This window comes from Mustelus asterias, chromosome X (genome assembly GCF_964213995.1).
Source record: "Mustelus asterias chromosome X, sMusAst1.hap1.1, whole genome shotgun sequence".
NCBI classification, from domain to species: Eukaryota; Metazoa; Chordata; class Chondrichthyes; order Carcharhiniformes; family Triakidae; genus Mustelus; species Mustelus asterias.
In genome coordinates this window covers 11,767,838-11,788,179 of record NC_135834.1, presented here as the reverse complement: position 1 = coordinate 11,788,179, position 20,342 = coordinate 11,767,838, and the positions used below count along the sequence as shown (strand labels likewise).

Below are 20,342 nucleotides of genomic sequence, written 5' to 3'. Positions count from 1 at the left end.
ATTGAAACACATAGTTTTAAGGGGGCTGATAGGGTGGATGCTGGGAGGATGTCTCCCCCCTCAATGAGGGGGAAAGTCGTGGAGGCTGGGTCATTGAATATATTCAAGGCTGAGATCGACAGATTTTTGGCTGACTTGGGAGTTAAGGGAAAGTGGAGTTAAGACCACAATCAGATCAGGCGAATGGCTGAGCAGGCTCAAGGGGCCAAATGGCCTACTTCTGCTCCTATGTCTTACGATCTTACTGGCACGATAATATCATTGCGTGAACATCTCCCAGCAAAGCAACCAGAATTAAAACACAACCTACAGGGAATTTACTTCCACTGAAGCTACCCAATCTTAAAATAAGTCAAAAGCAAAATACTTCAAATGCTGAAAGTCTGGAATAAAAATGAAAGAAAAAGCTTCACAGATCAGGCAATGCCTGGAGAGAGGAACAGAGTTCATGCTTCAAGTTGATCAGTGACGCTGCGACTGAAAAAGTAATGGATCCGATATGTAAACTCTTTTTCTTTTGTTCGTGTTTAATTTGCTTCCCAAAAATTGAGTGAAAAATCGAAATCACACACAATTCAGCAGCACAAAGCAGTTTGACGGGTATGGGGAGGCACTTCGGCACCAGGTATTGGCCACCCTACCTGGGAGACAAAACCAACTAAATGTAGCGACCTCTGCTGCTGCCTGGCTGAGATCAGCGAACTCAGCACAGATCCGAGCTGGAATCTGGAACCTCATCAGTTGGATCTTTACCCACTGAGCGACTGGGTGAACATTTCACCTCTCCCTGCCACCCCAGGTTTCTTGTGCAGTCCTGCTCAGCACAGAGTTTCACACAGCCAAGTTGCAGTCAGCAACTGAAGCAGCCATTTCCTTTAAAGGGGTATTTATTGTATTACATTCAGGGAAATAGTGATTCTGTTAGTAAATTAGCGGCGCGGAGGAGTGGGGAGGAGAAGAGAATTCCAAGCATGCTTACAATGCCTCTTCTCTTGTGCTGAGCTGAGCTGCGATTTAGCAAAAGTGGACTGGAAGCAGCTACTTGAAGGTAAATAAGTGGCAGAGCAGTGAGGAAGTGAGGCATTAGAGTAAGAATGCCATAACTTTCTAGTATTCTATGAAACAGTAGATTGATAATGCAAGGGACACAAAGGGCAGCATTGCAATCAGGACCCTATCCACCGCCCTCTTTCATTTGAAAAACAGAACAGAATTCTGACTAACTTTTTTCTTATATACTGGAAATTTTGCAGTTTTAGGTTTGAGCACATTAAAAATTGTTTAAATTATTTAACTTTTCAGAATTTTTATTCTTTAAAATGCACCGTTCAATAACTCTAGACTTAAGATGAGGATCCGCAAATTATGGAGCAACGGAATGATCCAGGTACATGACACCCAACTACGGGCAACAAAAGCTTCTTTAAAGGGGCTGGACCAAAATGTGGTTTATGCTTATCAAGTTCAAAATCCCTTCGGCAAAGTAAATTTAGCAATCTAATTGCAAGGCCAAAAAACAGGACCCCATAAGCGCATACCACTCTGTCTTTCCTGTGCGATGCACAGGCAGTGTGACTCAAAATTCTCCCCTACTCTATGACATCCATCTTATAACTCCCCACGCCACCAGATTCTACACACCAACCCTCACTCTGTCCATTATCCTACTTTACCTCTCCATGTTTCTATTTTGTGTTCCTCCAGTTCATAAATCTGAACCTGTGTGTGGAAGGGAAAAAATAATTTGAAATTAGCCACAATCCCCAGAAATTCATTGGTAAGTTGCTGTCTTCCCACCCAGTAGAAGCACAAGGTCTTTGGTTTAAAAGGGCGTCGTGTGTCGGCGCAGGCTTGGTGAGCCAAAGGGCCCATTCCTGTGCTGTACTGTTCTTTGTACAGTTTGGTTGTCTCTACTGCCACACTTCTTCCCTTGCCCTTCACTCAATGCAACTCAAACCGTTGCTGTTGTCACACAAAATACTTTTTTTAAAAATTCATTTACGGGATGTGGGCATCACTGGCTAGAGCAGCAATTATTGTCATCAGCAGGTGGTGGCAAGTCGCCTTCATGACCCGTTGCAGTCTGAGGTGTAGGTACACCCACAGTGCTGTTAGGGAGGGAGTTCCAGGACTTGTACAATCAAACAGAAATCTCATTTAAGTGAAAAAAAGTCTGGCACTTCTCGAACGCCTTTCACAAAGATAGGATGTCTCAGAGCCCTTTATAGCTAATGAAGTGCACTTCACGAAGTGTAGTTAGTCATTGTTGCAATATAAAAAACATAGCAGGCGATTTGTGCACAGCTAGCTCCCACAAATAGCAATGTGCTACTGACCAGATAGGAAGTTTTCATTATGTTGGTTGAGGGATAAATATTTGCCAGGACACAGGGGAAACTTCCTCTGCTTCAAAATAGTGCCATGGGATCTGTTACACCCATCTGAGGGGGCAGATGGGGTCCCTTAAATGCAGGCCAGTCTCCTCCTGCTTTTTACTTCAGCACTAAATAGAGATTTCTGGGTAGGATGCCCGAGTTACCTGATCTTAGCCAGACCAGTAGCAGGGCAGCTACAATTAACCTTAGTTTCACACCACAGGGTAGGACTGGGAACCTTGTGGGCGAGATAACAGTGGGTGGGCGGTGCTCATAGAACTGCATCCCAGCACAGGAAACCTTCAAGGCAGGCGGAGACCAAACTAGCGGAAAGGCTGAACAATATCTGTACAGTAGTGCAGCTGATGACAGTGATAAAGCAGGCTGGGCTGTGACTCAAGTCTTGCATCAGCTCATTGCCAAACAAAAGCTCACTTCGAGTACTAAAAGTCCTTCTTAAAACCACAGTATTTAAGATCAACCGTGTAACCGCAGCCTACATATATACAAACACACACACAAAGAGCAAACGTACCAGTGGCGACTTGTAGTATCTGTGTAAAATATTAATGAAATCTGTGATTGTGAGCATGCCTGCAACAGAACAGAAGATCAGTCAAATTGAAAAGTAGATTATTTCTGTTCTTTGCATATTGGCAATTACAATTTTCATTTGCAAAGATTACATTAAAAAAGGACAACTTCCTGGTTAAACGTGCGGGTAATGACTTGCACAGTACAGTAGATGAGCATGAGTGTGAACAACCATCAGTTTGTTTCCATTACCTTTTCCAACTGATTCAAATAAATAAAACTATGATCCGGGGTGACTGTGCACACTCAGTCCCTAATCTTTGTGGAGTATGGTGAACCACCTCTTTGACTGACTAATTCCTACAAGGAATCCAGGTCACTCTGCACACTTATGTTGCCAACAAGGTCACCTAGAAAATGTGGTGCCACAGGGTAGCACCCCAGTGCAAATCCCTGCCAAAACAAATGAGCTTCTAATGCATTTTTAAAAAAAGGTCATCTGTGGTAGCACCAGTCATATTCTAGTGACTGAAAAGAATCCGCTATCCAGCCATCTTTTCAATCATCACAAGTTGTGTTGGCAATAAGCAGCACTGTGCTTCCCATATGCACAGCAGAAAGCTTGGATTGGCAACAAGGGAAAGGGTACTAAAAACAGGGCTCCCCACTTGTGCTGCTAGGAGGACAGAATCAATATTGTTCTCACTGGGGGAGTATAAAAGGCGGCATGAAAAACTGGTCTTCACAGCCCATTTGTCCATGGGAAGGGACAGGGCTGCCACTTAGCACACATTTCACTCCATGGGAGAGTAAGCAAAAGAACGTCATTGCCTTTATGCAATTTAAACATCCTGCATACAAGTGAAGTCTTCCAATTCAAAATACAAACTCTGCCACTGGAAATCAGGAGGCCCGCTCGCTGAGCACAGATGCAAGTGAAAGCCAGGGCACTCCTGACCTACTTGCTGAATTATTTGGGAAGTAAAAACAAATGATTAGCAGCACACACCCCAATTTATGAATCGGACATGCGGTGACTCATGTCCTGGCAAAGCGCAAGCCAGAAATGGTACAATGGCTCAAACTCAATCCAATGACGACATCTGGCATGGGTACTGCTGGGTGGAAAAATCATGGTAATGGTAATATTAGAATCCAGGAATGCAATTATGAAGCCATTGACATCCCTTTTATTGTGACCGTCTCTCATCAATCTGCAGCTCAAATTCCAAGTGTTTAATCAGAAACTCCCAGTCTTGCACAATTCGGTTTAACTTATCTCAATTTTATAACTTTCGAACAACAACAGTGCAACATAACATATCAACATGAACCCACATCTTGCAGCACTATTAAATAAGGACATTTTAGGCTTAGTCCCAACTGGCCATGAGTTGAGATGGTTTACAAAGAAAATCATGGACACTTAATGTGTAGAATTTACAGCACAGAAGCTGGCCATTCAGCCCAACTGGTCTATGCTATTTGCATATATGTCTATTCAACTTAGAATTGCATCACAGCATGTTTTTCTTTAAGGGGAATAAATATGTAATTTCTGCATTTGCCACAGAATCCATAGAGGAGAAAACACGGATACATTTAAGCTGTTAGTAGAGTTGCATGCATGCTAGAAATTAAAGACTGGGGTTCAGGATAACTGGATGAGGCTTCAGTGTAGCTAATAACATCAAAAGTCCCTTTATGGTGCATTAGGCCTTAGGATGGGAGGGCTATTAATCTGTTGTGCAATTTGGCTTTTGACGGTAGCGTGGCTGTGTACCATGGGTGGCCCTTGATGTGGGAGCGCGCGCATGAGAGAAGGGCTGCAGACACATTCCAGGCAGAGGACATACATTATCACTTGGGACATCTATCCCATAGATATTGTGCCCCTATGCTTGCCATGGGGAGGGTTGCAGTGCAGAGGAGGCTATTCAGCCTGCCGTGTCTGCACTGGCTCTTCATAGGAACAATTTACCTAGTGCCAACCCCTTGCCTTCTTATGCTTCCCTGTCATTGGAGAATAACTCATCGTGCAGTTGGCAGTGGCAGCTGTGTCAGCTTGTCAGATGGTGGATCATTTGCCTGCGGGTATAGTCTGCAGCAATTGGGAGGTCCATCCATTTTGAACCAGCACTGTAATTATTGTACAACCCACTATTTGGAACGGTCGCTTGATTTTCTTTTTAATCATTTCCCCAGTAAAGTTTCCTAGGAATTACTTCAACAGAAATACTGTAGCATCAAAAGAACTCACCCACAAAGCTTTGTGTTTTGCTATCCCAGAGTGGAGCAGCACGGACTCCATTTGAAACCAGAGCAAAGAAAGCCTTCTTCACCTGCATAAGAGAAGGAAAGCAAAGACTGGAGATTCAGATAGCCATGGAGATTTCAATTCTGTGGTGCGGCACAGGCATGGACATCTCAATGCTTCCTAATGGGTTCTATGTTTAAATCTAGCCTCGAATGATCATTTCATTCTGCCTGACAGCTGGAAGTGACAGACCTATGGACAAACTGAGCTCGATTGTAAATGTGCGGAGCTGTGTACCTTACTGCCCAAAGCTGAGTATCTATTTTAGGTGTGTGACCTAGAAAGTAATTCTCCAAATTGCTCAGGCAGAATGGTTGCAGCGTACACACTGGTGAAAATCCTATGAAATAATTTTGTGTCAAGTTTCTTCTAATAGCTTCACTCAAGCCCACCTCAAAAGCTTGCCTGCTAAGGGAAGTGGAATCATAGAATCCCTACAGTGCAGATAGAGGCCATTCGGGCCATCGAGTCTGCATCGACTCTCTGACAGAGCATCCCACCCAGGCCTTATCCCCATATATTTACCTTGCTAATCCCCCTAACCTACACATCTTGGGACACGAAGGGATAAATTTAACATGGCCAATCCACCTAAACTGCACATCTTTGGAATGTGGGAGGAAACCGGAGAACCCAGAGGAAACCCACACAGAAACGGGGAGAACTTGCAAACTCCACACAGTCACCCAAGGCTGGAATTGAACCCGGGTCCCTGGTGCTGTGAGCTAGGTAGTGCTAATCACTGCAAAATGCCACATTAACACAGTGTGAGAGGGCGCTCCGTTATTGGAACACATTGTTGGTGTAGAGGGAGCTGTAATCTGCATCTAGCCCAAAATCTAATTTGGGTATTAATGGGAACGCCAAGTTCAGAACGACAAAACGTTGGTAACTTCCATTCCCAACGTCAGCCTTGCTCATTTACCGAACTTCACCTTTTGGGTAAATGTGCCACATGGTGCAGCCTTTCCATACAAAAGTGAATGCTATTTAGAAAAAAGTGTTCCTATTCAAACCAGGAGAGAACAAGTTTGGACCTAATAGTGACCTTGCACAGCTGAGTTGCATACCACCATATTTTGCTGGTGCTCACACATGAAGCATGCCCGCATTTTTCGACATTAAGCACTGTGAATGGGAAGCCCCACAGAATGCAGAAACATGCCACGTTCTGCAATGCGTATCTAATCTACAATTATGTACAAGCCTGACATTTACATCCCTGGAATAAAATTAAAATAAGTCATTTAAAAATGCAACTTGGGGTCTTCTTGGTACTTCCGAGTCACGTAGCAGGTCCTGGATTTAATCGCTTATCTGGATGGGCTTAGTTGAAGTCAGCAACGGTAACAGTACAAGCATTCAACTTGACACAACATCCCCAGGATGATAGGGGCAAAAAAGAGGCCAGGCAAGTCTCTTACACCTGATTGCTATCCAGTAATCCTTGCTCAAAATGCACTTGCATAGATGTTGGGCAAGAACAGGCTGGAGCTGGACGGTGATGCCCCTCAATGTGGAGTAGCATCATATAAAAACAGGAATGATCATTTTGGACAACACACAGGAGGACTGATAACATCTACAGAACATACCCAAGTGAGAATCACTGGCTTCAGGAATGAAAAACTATTTGTAAAAGAACTATGAAATGTCACATAATTGAACTGATTATTCAGTTAATGTGATCCATTCACATGGAGAATGGCTAATCCAGTTGGATGAGATCTAATTATGTTCTGCACATTAACATTTCACTGACCCTTGGCCAGTTAAAAAGGAATTTCAACTCCTATGAAATGCAGTTTTACTTGCTGTATATACTTGCTATAATGTGGAGATGCCGGCGTTGGGCTGGGGTGAACACAGTAAGAAGCCTCACAACACCAGGTTAAAGTCCAACAGGTTTATTTGGTAGCAAATACCATTAGCTTTCGGAGCGCTGCTCCTTCCATCTGACGAAGGAGCAGCGCTCCAAAAGCTAATGGTATTTGCTACCAAATAAACCTGTTGGACTTTAACCTGGTGTTGTTAAAACTCTTACTGTATACTTGCTATATACAGAGCAGAAGGGAAGTATCAAACTAAGGAGAAAATGGAACTGTGGATGAAAGGCCTGTCATGAGAATATTGTCTTTGATGTTAAAATTCTCCCCAACACACTTCTCATTTTATTACGCGATTTTAGCCCCTTCAGATCAGCTAAGTGGGTAATCAATTTACATGCTCCCCAGCCCTTTGCAAACCTTGAGTCTGACTCGAAGAGATGATTGTAACTACCCAAGGTAAACTGATTCTCCAACTTTATGCTTGTGGGGCAGGCTATTAGTGTACCAAATACATGCAGTAGTTTTGACTTTGAGGGAAATTCTGGACTTTGAACAACAAGCGAGGAGTTTGATACCCTATATCAGTTTTGCTCAATAAATGTTTCTCTACTTGCAGTCAGAAGGATTCAAGTTCTACTCGAGGATTTGAGTGCATAACTTTGACTCAGAGCTTCCAATCTGCAACCAGTAGGATACATGCAGTCCTCAAACCCAGGCAACCCAGCCAAAATTCTATTCATATTAGTAACTTAATGCATATGAATACAAGTCAGAATATCAATTTAAACATGATATGCACCTATGTAGCTCACAAAAGTTTGGACTTCTAATTCAGGCGATCACTCGAGTGCAGTACTGAGAGTGTGCTACATTGTTGGGGTGCTGTCCCCTGGATAACATGTTAAACCACAGCTTTGTCGACCTGGTCCATTGATTCAGGTGAGTACTCAGGATCCTGTGGCACAATTCATAGAAACATAGAAGATAGGAGCAGGAGGAGGCCATTTGGTCCGCCATTCATTACGATCATGGCTGATCATCCAACTCAATAACCTAATCCTGCTTTCTCCCCATAACCTTTAATCCCATTCGCCCCAAGTGCTATATCTATTCAAAGAGCAGGGATTTTTTCTGCTACGTTGCTCAATATTCTGTCCTCTAGTATCATTAGAAACAGATTAACTGATCAATCATCTTATGAGGTTTGTGGCATATTTTTATGCACAAATGATTTGTCTATCTCTAAGTCATTAATTGTAAATATGCAAAGCGTTTGGAAACATTGAAGGATGTGATAAGAAAGAAAGGCTATGTGCAATGCTGTCGATATATTAGCACTTTGAGCTTGGGACTAGCACACATGTACAGGCTCTATCAAGGAGGAATAATTGCAATTGTTCAATACAAACAAAACTTCTAACGCCTACATTACCTGCAGAGAAGTGTCAAATACCACAAGCTTGGAACTGGTGGGAACAAGATCATAGCATCTGTGCGACTTCATAAAGCGGGTGTAGACCTCACTGTTGGAGTCATTCACTGCAATTAAAGAAAGAATGTTAACAGGTCCAGCTTTCTCAAGGTCACATTACTTCCTTCAAATGCTCAGGACTGGCTAGAATCACAAACAGTGGTGCAGTGCAAGCAACCAGCTATAACAGACAAAAGCTCCTGCAATTTGCTACTTAAAGATTTTTTTTAGTTCTATAACTGTCTTTTTCTCCTCTTTGACTTCACCCAACTTGTTCTCTGGCTCAGAGGGTGAATGGATAATCTGCTTTCAGGTTTTTGTCAATGACTGAGTTTGGACTTTGGATTACTGTTGGAAAGTGTGCAGGTATGGACACTGGGCAAGAGTAGATTTGGGTTTGGTTGTAATTTAGGACTTGGTCCTTTCAGAAGAATGGGGAGAAAATAAAAAAAATAAGTGCTTAAAAACTACTGCACCGGACTGGCCATCATCACTATTTTTATTTACATTATAGCTATTCTAGGAATATAAAGGTGGTCAGAAAGCATGAAGAAAGGCAAATTGGAATCATCACAAATCAATGATATGACATGTACTGACACTATTATAGCAAGAAAATGCGTCTTCAGACAGTGAAGCAAATCACTGTTTGTGATCACAGAAACAATTTGATTGGATTAATTTAGATCCTTCCTTTGTGTCTGACTGCGAGTCCAGTGTGCAGTTAAGATGAAACAACTGTTAACATTTTGAAAAGCGAGCATGACTTGACACGAACCAGAATAGTTCTATGAAAATGACAAAAAGTACTGACCAATGATGCCTCCCAGCACCAGGGACCCGGGTTCGATTCCCGGCTTGGGTCACTGTCTGTGTGGAGTTTGCACGTTCTCCCTGTGGGTTTCCTCCGGGTGCTCCGGTTTCCTCCCACAGTCTGAAAGACGTGCTGGTTAGGGTGCATTGACCCAAACAGGTGCCAGAGTGTGGCGACTAGGGAATTTCACAGTAACTTAATTGCAGTGTTAACATAAGCCTTACTTCTGACTAATAAATAAACTTTACACTGGGTGGCTAATACAACACAGTTTATAATGTACAAAACAACATGCATCTTTTTGAAAGTTGAATAAGTCCTTCAAATTTCAATTACAGCTTCTGCACTGGGTGCACAGTTAATTCAATTTTAACTAAATGAGAATTCGATAGTTTCAAAAATTGGCAGTTAATGTTTAACACCAGGAGTGGATCTTCAGCATTTTCTACCATTCCTCATTCCCTTCAGCAAGTTTCCAATTCCGAATGTAGAATCTCAAAGTGAGGGAGATTACTTGGCCCAGCCCGACTTTCTATGGAAACCCCCACAAGCATTTAACTGCCTCTTGAATGACTCCAGAGATTTCCCCAGGTATTTCCACTTTGTCGATAACTGTTTCTGACATCAGCCCCAAACATTGTTTTTCCTGAAACTGTTTTCTCCCAGTGTCCTTTTGTCCTACAGTCATAACACAATTTGACAAAGTATGCAAGTTGAACCTTTTCTCGTCCACTTAATTTCTTATATACCTTTATAAGGTCTCTACTCTTTTTCCTCTTTTCAGAGTTGAAGCTAGGGGTTTTGAATCTTCGCTCATTTAGTAAATTCAGATCTCCTGACACGAGGGGAATGGCCCCTGTCTGCAATTCTTCCCAGGTTTGGGTGTTTTCTGTGCATCTCAGTGAAACGAGCTTGACAAAACGTTGAAGCTGTGGCCTGATCAGGGCACTGTACACAGTACCACAAACAGCAGAATGCCAGGGACTTGTACTCTCCTGATTCACCAATACAGCTCAGCTTTATTTGTTTATTGCTGCTTTATGATGACTGAACATGGCCCGTCTGGGACTACAGTCACTTTCCAGATCTCACTCAGCCTTTTCCCTCAGCAAGGTCAACAGCCTGCACGACGTCCCTCACTCTGAGTGTAACACCTTGCATTTATTTGTATTGAATTTTTTTCTGCCCAATTGCAAGTGTTGTCTAGGAGTTCCTCAGCTGCCTGAACAGACTCAGCCAATTGAGTTTGTCTGTGCGATGGAGCCAAATTTTATTGAGTTTCTAAATCCAAGTCATTTTAGTGTATGCGTCATCATGATACAGGATTTCCTGTATCTGGGTTGCATCCAGTATAAACGTACTCTATGTCAAAGGATTCTGTCGTGTGGACACAATAATGCTGAGTTCAATGATCAGCTGACTCCACTCAACATGCACAAAGAGGATAGGTTTCTGGAATGTACATTCCAGAAGGTGGTCACCTCACCCAGAAAAGCAGTGGGACAAAGCAGGGAAGTCAGTGACTGCTTGCAAAAGAGGGGCGAGACAGAAGGAACCAGCACAGGAAAACAAAACCCAGAAGAATGACTTGTCCAATAGGTGTGTAGCTTTTTTTCCCCCCACACTAAACTGAGGACAAGTACAGGGGTACAAGGAAGGATAATCATTTGTAACACCGCAGCACAATGAAGCAAGAGATTACCCATAAGGAAATAAGTGATACCATCCAGGAAAACAAGTTAAGAGTGAGGTATCCCAGAATTAAGAACACAGTCAGGTCGATTTGCATCAGTGACCAAAGAGTCCTGAACACCGTGTTGACTCAATAGTACCAGGAAAGGGACCAAAGTCAGGGAGCTTCTGTAAAGGGAGAAAAATAGCTGCAACTGTAGTTTACAACTAATGATAGGAGTAGGATAGAAGTCTTACAGAGAGAGCTTGAGCAGTTACGTTCTAAACTAAGTGCGAAACCTTGGGGTTATCAGCTTGACTCAGTTGGCTGACTTTGGCCTGAGTCAGCAGGTTGTGGGTCTAGGTCAACACCCCCAGCACAGGACTAAAGGATTATTACATTGTCAGAGGTGACCTCTTTTGGATAAGACATTAAATGGAGGCCCCAGCTGCCCATTCAGTTGGGCATGAAAGAATCCAGGGCACTATCGGAAGAATGGGGGGGGTGTTTCTGCAAAATCCTGATCAACATTTCTCCCTCAATCAACACCACCGCAAAATACAAAACAGATTAACTGATCGCTCATTTCATTTGCTGCTTGCAAAAACTGCTCTGCAGAAAACTGACGGCTGCATTTGCGTACATAACAATGGCTGTTTTTTTAAAAGCAATGAATTGATTGCAAGGTGCCTCCAGACATTCTGAGGACATGACAAGGTGCTGGAGAAGTGTAAGGCTTGTCTTAGTAATTTTAGGACTGTTCTCGCTGCCATGTACTGGGTCAGTAAAACCAAAACAGAAATAGATGCGCAGCTCGGAAGAAAACTGAGAAGTGAGAGATTTACATTCCTAGGAGACCCAAAAGGTTTGCAATGTGGAACTTGCCATCCTGGGATCAAAGCCTTTGCAAAGAGGATATATAGGATAGTGCGCAAGAACTTAAACTAGTAAGGAGGGATGAGAAACCAGAAAGAAAAAGGAAAATTAATTGCAGAAAGGTTAAAGAAGGAGTGCTGTGGGAGACACACTTTACCAACTAAGTTTATATATGTACAAATACGAAAAGCATGCACACTAAAATGTCTGAACTTGAGGCTGTTGTGGCAATTGAGAATTATTTTATATCAAAAACTGGGAAATGAGGTTAATTCTTAATGATGGAAAGGTGGAGGAGATCTCAGACACACCTGGCAAGTAAAGAAAGTAGACTCATTGGCATGGGTTGAGCATTCAAATAGAAGTATGGACTGTAACGGGAACAAGGATCATTCTCAGGATTGACTGTAGGTTGTTGGATCAAAATGAACGGGTGAGAATACTATGAGAGATAAGGAAAGTTGCGAGGCAACAGAAAAATCATTCTAAGGTGGGATTTTAGCCAACTTAATGTAAAGTGGTCTAATATTTCAGCTAGTGGACTAATTCATAACTACTTTCTGACTCAGTGCATTAGAGAAGCCATGAGGAACACACACAAAGGCAAGTGTACCAGATAGTATAACAGAGGTGGAAGCAGTGACACCCCAGTGGTCACACTTCCAAAAAGTTGAGAAAACCAATATTGTAAACTAATACTCAATTTGTACAATTTCACAGCAATGAGGGATGACTTTGATGTTACTTGCACAGTAGCCCGAGCGAGGCTAGAAAAGGTGCAAAAGCAATGTGTCCTCAGGAACAGGTCAGGAATTAAATTCACAATGTGTTGACAGTCATCACAAAAGGAAAGGCCCACTGAATAGGAAATCAACTAACGTGAATGGCAATGGAACGAGCCCAGGTAACTGCAGGCCCATGTGTCCAGCGTCAATACTAACTTAAATAGTGGAACTGATTGGGAACAAACCTGAACACTACCGACATAAAACTCAACTAGTAACTAGTAGTCAGCATTGCTCTGGCTTTGGGGTGGGGGGGGGGGGGGGGGGCTCAGGTCTGGCCTTTCCAACTTTGAAGGAAGCAACATTCCAAGTGGAAATGAGAAAGTCCTGTGATCTATTACAGGGGTGTTCAGGGACCAGGGAGGCACATGGTCCCAGAGTCTAGGCAATCCAGACCACGAGGCCCAGACAGCTCAGTCCTATTTGCGCTCATTTCCTATTTGCTGCTTTGCCGCTGTTTGAATTTTGTTGTTATGGAGGCTTAGAAAAGATTTCGTAATGCTCTTGCCTCTATGATGGACCGATCCTAAACCAGGACTCCAAGCTGTGATAGCACGAGCAATTTGAGATGTATGGAAATTAATAGCAATGTGGGCATAAACTTCACCTGCAACCCAAGGCTTCTTGGCACACACTTATGCTGGTCATGAAATCAAAAATCCAACACAGCATATCACGATTTCCAGGACTTCTGACATTCCACTGTGAAAATACGCTCCACAACCGCAAGTCAGTCCTAATTAGAAGCCTCACTAATGTCCTAAGTTGATGCCCTAATTCGTGAGATCAGGCTGTGGAAACGTACTGAGTGCTGCACCCCGGGGATTGGTGCTGGAACTTGGATTGATTCTAATGTACAAAGGTGACGCGGATTCAGAGACACGGATGGCACCAAATTGAGGGTGGGGATGGAGAGGGAGCGGAGTCTGAGAGAGGAACCAAGGAGTTACAAAAAAAAATGTGCCAGTTTGCAGAGCTAAGACAAATGAAACTCAAAATAGATGCAAGTTGCGGTGCCAACCCTCCAGGAATTGAAGATTTGCACACTGCTGTGTGCAATCCTGGAGAAAAATCATCAGGATGTTAAAAAAAGATTTTGTCACTTTCTGTGAACATTTCTCTTTACCAGATATAAAAATATTGAAAATTAGGGGAAAAAAGGCCACCTGGCTGACAGGGCAAGCATCAACCAATTGGCTAATGAGTCTTTTCGCCTTCCAAGGGAGGCTATGTGTCACAAGGATGGACGTGTTGGTCAATTAATGGCTGAAGCGTGGAGGCAATTCATGTGATTGAAACCTCCAGGAACACATTTAATCACAGTTGGCAACCGTAGACACCAAGACTTTGAAGAGTGGAAGGGAAACTTGGGAGATGCACCTAACGAATGGTAATGAACTAGATAGGAAGGAGGACCAAAAGAAAACGGAGAACGATAGCAGTCACAACATTGACCTGCCATTGCAAATCAGCAAAGGACAATGCCAAGCTGTATTGGCAAATTATAAGGCTGGGACAGGCAGGGGTCGGCAAACCATGGCTCCTGAGATATACACTGCTCTTTAACATCCAATTTGTGGCTCCTAAACTTTTCCAGTTGGAGTGCGCTAACGTGAAAAGGGCCTAAAATAATTAAGTCAAGAAAATGCCTAACCCGGGAACAATTTTCCTTCGCAACTATTCATTCACTTAATCAAAAATAGAAGTCTCTCCACAGACAGGCTTCAAAATAGCATTTTTAGGGATTATTTTGGAAAATATATGCCAGTTGTGGTCTTAAATAGATAAATTAAAAGTTCAAACTACCTGAACACTGCAGTCACTATTTGTTTGACAGGTTCATTTCATGATTCAATTCACGGGTATTAAAGATTTTAGTATTCACAATTATTTAGTACTAGAGTTTACCAAATTATATAAATGATATTAGGAAAGATATGACATACAGGGGATTTCTCTCACATGCTGAAGTAGTAAGAGCCATGTTTTTAAATGTGGAAATAAAAGGTAATCATTATGCGAAACTTTATAGTTACAAATGATTATTTTAATACATACCTATGAATTAGGAGTAGGCCACTCGGCCCCTCAAGCCTGCTCAGCCATTCAATAAGATCATGGTTGGTCTGACTGTAGCTTCAACCCCACATTCCTGCCTATCCCTGATAACCTTCCACCCCCTTGTTAATCAAGGATCTATCTAGCTCTGCTTTAGCAATATTCAAAGACACTTTCCACTGCCTTTTTGAGGAAGAGTTCCAAAGGCTTATGACCCTCAGAGAACAAATTTCTCTCATTCCTTATTTTTAAACAGTGACCCCTAGTTCTAGCTTCCCCCACAAGAGGAAACATCCTCTCCACATCCACCCTGTCAACCCCCCTCATGATCCTAAAGGTTTCAATCAAGCTACCTCTCACTCTTCCAAACTCCAGTGGATATGAACCTAACCAATCCAACCTTTCCTCATAAGACAACCCACCCCATTCCAGGTATTAGTCTAGTAAAATAAAAGCAAAATAGTGCGGATGCTGGAATCTGAAACAAAAACAGAAAATGTTGGAAAATCTCAGCAGGTCTGACAACATCTGTGGGGAGAGAATTGAGTCAATTGGCTCTATTATCTCCCCACAGATGCTGTCAGACCTGCTCAGATTTTCCAGCATTTTCTGTATTAGTCTAGCAAACCTTCTCTGAACTGCTTCTTCTAACACATTCACATCCTTCCTTGAGAAACACCACTGGGTTCGAAACAAACCTGTTCCAGTGGCCTAGCTAAACCATGGTTATAGATAATGCTTGAAATCTGAACATGCCTATGCTCGAGATATGAAAATTCTTGGGATACAAAAGTGGGATTTTTGCCCAACCTATGTGCAGGATTGAAATCCCACGAAATTCGATAGTAACTGTCAATGTCATAAGCGGAGAGAAGTTAAAGCGAAATGACTTTTTATTCGCATCAAATAAGTGCATCATGTTCCTCAGATAAACTATTTTTTTCTTCCTGAAGGAATGTTTATACTTTTACTCCATTCTTTAATTTTGTTTTGTGGCTCCCTAAAGTTTTTATTTTAGATATTTTTTTTTAAAAAGGCTCTTCGGGTTAAAAAAAAAAGTAAAGGCTGCTGACAACTGATCTGTGATCATCGTGAAGCTGCACAGTGCCATACCTTGTATATCGTGCTCAATATTGTTCATCAAGACATCCAAGCCTGGAAACATTGATGGGAAGGACACAAGGCTGACTCCTGATGTCAGAGCGCCCAGTTCGGAGAGTAGGCCAGAAAAATTTGGATCCCTCAGCCTTGAAAAGGTGGCCAACAGCAGATCTTACATCCTGAGCACTATTTCAAGTTGAACCATAGCTGCAGGAGAGGAGATCGGTGGTACTAACCAGCAAGTGCACAACTGATGTCACAGAAACACTTTTTCACACAGAGTGAGTAACACCTGGAATGGGCTCTGGGTAGGGCAATAGAGACAAAAGCTTTGGAGTCATTCGAGGAGCAGTCAGTTACTATGGAAAAGATTAAGTAACTCATCTGTAATGATCATTGCAATCCAGTTCAATAGAGGTCCCAGCACCAATCCCAGGGGCTCGCCACTCAATCCATTACCCCCAACTCCCTTAACTAGTCCCCACTAACTCTCCTCGCAGCCAATTTGATATCCACATTTTACTAGGATATTTAAACTAGTACTGAAAATAACTTGGACACATTTGCACTCTTCTTTTTTTCCAAATCCCTGGACTGCTGAACCGTGTTCAAAGAGTGCAGACCAGTGCAAACAGTTGCCAACATGGGGTGTAAGGAAACCTTAGAATAAAATGGCTTTAAATGAATATACCATCTCCAGCAGAATTCAATTTCTCCAAGTCTTCGAAGACAGCAATAGCCTGTGGGTAAAGGGAAAGACAAATAATGAAACTATTTGTTAAAGCACCAATCTGTCAAAAATCTGAATACTTCAATAGGGGCGATATTATCAGTTTCGACAACTCATTATTGGGACAACCAAAGATTTATGGATATCTACTTGGGCACCCATATGGGTACAAATGCCCTTCTTTCATTAACAAGCAGAGAGACAAAAACCCGTCCGTTTGAACTGGTACAAGAACTGTTTGAAAAGATAGGATTCGCGGAAGGAATAGCTTCCCAGCTGTGGGTCTCCATACCCAATGCGTTTTGTGATGTTAGAGGGAGGAGCAGAAACCAGAGCTGGCACTGGGCAGAGGGTGCAGTTCACTAATCTCCTGATGACTCAGGCTGAGTAGTTTGGGAGAGAACATTTTTGCTTAACCAAGGCTGGAGCGACTTCAGCCTGAATCAAAGTGATTTGCGCAAGCAGGGCAGTAGCAAGCAACAGAGAGCAAAGGAAAAAGTGGTGCGCCGTGCTGCAAGTCCTCAAATTGCTGCATGTTCCAGTAAAGCGCATCGCAGAAGCTCAAACCTCCGGGCCAGTGACATGAACTGAGATCAAAACACTGGAAAGGAAATTGAAAGTGGAATGGGAAATTGATGAGTATTCAAGTGACAGCACAACAAAGATAGCAAGTGTCTCCAAAGAGCTGGGTTTTCATTTGAAGGAGTCAAAACACAAGCACAAAAAAAGGTAGCTTTGATGCATGAATCATAAGTTGAACATGAAGCAACTTGTGGCAGGAAATTTATTAATGAAACAACACAACGATGGAAATAAACAGGTCAGTCAGTTACGAGGAAATACATCAGCAACACATCCTCACAACCACCATTAATTGTGCCCTGTCAAACAATGCAAGCGTTACAATGATGCACAGCAAGACCAGTTTTACACACGCTGCTTTTCTATCAATCTGTAGCTGGTGATCAAGTGAAAGCAAAGGAGATGGGATTTGGTTAGATTGGTGGCCAGGGATTGCAATCTTGCTTTGTTCTTAGCGCTTGTTGCTTGCCTACTTTATAGCCCTTAAAAGCACAGCAGCATGATTTTCATGAACTTTAGCGTACTAGCACATCTCCAGCGGCATTGCTCATGGTGCAGAGGGCCAATATGACACAATACTGTGCTAACTCAATACTATTATAATTTTGTAGCTCTTCCTCGATGTTCTGTAACTACAAAGCTGAAAAAGAAATCTTAAGAACTTCCATCTCACTGAGGAGGCTTCAAGGCAGTCCACATCCAACATCCTGCTTTGAAAGTTCTGCAATTTTCTCACAGCTATCAAAATGTGAGCAGTGTATTGCATGTCAGACATCAAATAGGAGTTTCGCATCTCAAGTACAGTGGAGGGAAACAAAACAAAAGCTAACAAAATTGAAGATTAGGTATCCTGTGGACACACAACAGAGGCCAGACCATTATTCTGATTGGTACCAATACATGAATGGGAAAATTGTCCTGATTCAATCCAGTAAATGCACAAATATACTTCTTGTACCGTACCCTTCAGTCACACCTTCAATTTGCTTCTAAACAATGACGGACCAAAAATTACCGTCAGAGTAGGAGTAGGCCATTCAGCCCCTCAAGCCTGTTGCACCATTCAATTGGGCTATGGATGATCTGCATTTTAATCCCAGTCCTCAATACCCTTGTCTATCAAAAACCGGTCAACATCAGTTTTGAAATTTTGTGAAGAGGGTTGCTCTCCCTTGTGTTATAAAGCGCAACATACCCTCTGAAGACAAGCTTCTGGCTGTTTTCACAGTTTCAGTGAACATTGGAGAAAGGTTAGACATGCCCACCCTGATCTTTCGCTGAAATCTGGTGAAGAATGTGCATTGTGTTTCTGTGGAAATGGCACACACCCAGCATTCATGAACTCACCCCACTGACAATAACATGGATGGGTCACAGTTCGACAACAACCTTCCAAATGAGTGCAGAGCTCATGGTTAATATAATTAAACTTCAGAACTGAAAGACATTGGGGTCATGATGGAACACATTCCAGGCAACAATTGGTGTGGGGCTGGGTGGGTGGAGAGGTTAGAATAGATCAGATCTAAACATCTAAATAATCACAACAGCAGCACTGGATAGGAAGCAGAGACTCGTTTGCACTGCTCTCCAAAGAAGCAAATTTCAATAGCAGTAGTCCACTAAAACCTCAAACATAAGGGGCATTTTCTCCCCAGAAATCTGCCTTCCTTACCCAATCTGGTCTACGTGTGACTCCAGACCCACAGCAATGTGGCTGATTCTTAAATGGCACTCTGAAATGGCCTAGCAAGCCACTCAGTTCAAGGGCAATTAGGGATGCTGGCCTTGAGAGATGGAAACATCCCATTAAAGATTTTTAAAATTGTCAAAAGATGCATTTGGAGTCTCCTCATTAAGAGAACTTCATTTGGCAGCCCTCAACTGCTATGGGGTGTGAGCCCCACTGCTGTAGAACTGAGTCTAGGCAGGCTGAATAGGATTTATGCTGATGGCTATGAATCAAACACACAGGAGAACAGGCGTCATGTTCCAGAACAGTTTTGTACATTGGAGTCATATTTGCATCACTACGAAGCAATCCTGTAAAGGTGCAACATAATTAGATTCTGACAGGTTCAAAGTGTGGTCACAGGAAAAATCCCTAACCCGTTAATAATTAGTTAGATATTGTACGGCTGGACACAGTATTAGGCACCGCACAATTCAAACTGTGGAACTGCATTTGTAGTGTCTTTTTAATTCATATTCTGGGAACCTGCCACCTATTAAGATGCCCCCCATTGTTAGTGCTATTAAATCTGGGTCCCTATGGTGCACAAGACTTGTAGACTCAAAAGGATTGGCTCTACGAATCTGTAACTGGTCCACGGATAACAAACTTCACAGCCTTAAACTTGGGAACGGGCTCCTGGAATCGGAATTGAAAGAACAGGATAAAAATAGCTCATATTTCCAAACATTTGGCTCGCTGAAATGGTAGATTAGCAGCCGTCACAAGGTCACAGCTTGAAGCGCCAATCTCTCAGCACTCAGCCCACATTCTCAGCATTCCCTCAAATAAGTTATGCAAAGACTTCCTGGGCATCATCCAACTGATCTGGACTTGTTTTTGAGGTGTTTCATTAAACACCTTTCCAGTTGAATTCAGAAACGATGACGACTCTCGGTGCTCATTTAAAAATAGAATGATGGCCAGTTGGCACTGCTGCCAGTTTTTATTGGAAGGTGCCATGGTTTGATTGCCATTTTGTGTTAGCTGATTTGAATCAGGGTAGCAGAATGACAATTGGGTTCAGGACCCTTGCCCATGGAGAAAGAAAAACAAATTAAGTTAGGGTGATTGTTCCTTGGGTGCCACCGGTTGGAAAGTGCATGTATGTGAATGGCTGTCAAGAAAAGATGTGGACCTGGTCATGACTCTCCCATAACAGAATAGACCAAACTCCTCCTGAGCCCAGGGAGAAAAGGAACGCTATTTTAAAATATTCTTTCACAGGATGCGAGTGTCGCTGACTACGCCAGCATTTAGTTAAAGTTTATTTATTAGTCACAAGTAGACTTACATTAACACTGCAATGAAGTTCCTGTGAAATTTCCCTAGTTGCCACATTCTGGCACCTGCTTGGGTCAATGTACCTAACCAGCACGTCTTTCAGACTATGGGAGGTGTAAAGGGAAAAATACAAGGAGAACACACTTTAAAATGGCTGCTTGGCACATAGAGAGTTAACTGGG

General features: G+C 42.6%; 1 protein-coding gene across 2 annotated transcripts in view; it reads right to left on the bottom strand.

Annotated features, from left to right (window-relative positions):
* The window catches only part of LOC144482032 (5'-AMP-activated protein kinase subunit gamma-1), a 56,586-nt gene that overhangs the window by 12,991 nt on the left and 23,253 nt on the right, over nucleotides 1-20,342 (bottom strand). Inside the window, exons 2-6 of one of the 2 annotated variants that reach the window (XM_078201308.1) lie at nucleotides 16,524-16,572; nucleotides 8,488-8,594; nucleotides 5,170-5,251; nucleotides 2,911-2,969; nucleotides 1,674-1,719 (exon numbers count right to left, since the gene is read on the bottom strand). In XM_078201308.1, the coding sequence (XP_078057434.1) occupies nucleotides 1,674-1,719; nucleotides 2,911-2,969; nucleotides 5,170-5,251; nucleotides 8,488-8,594; nucleotides 16,524-16,572 (343 nt within the window). The remainder of the gene's footprint in view (nucleotides 1-1,673; nucleotides 1,720-2,910; nucleotides 2,970-5,169; nucleotides 5,252-8,487; nucleotides 8,595-16,523; nucleotides 16,573-20,342) is intronic. The other variant, XM_078201309.1, reaches the window with a different exon arrangement.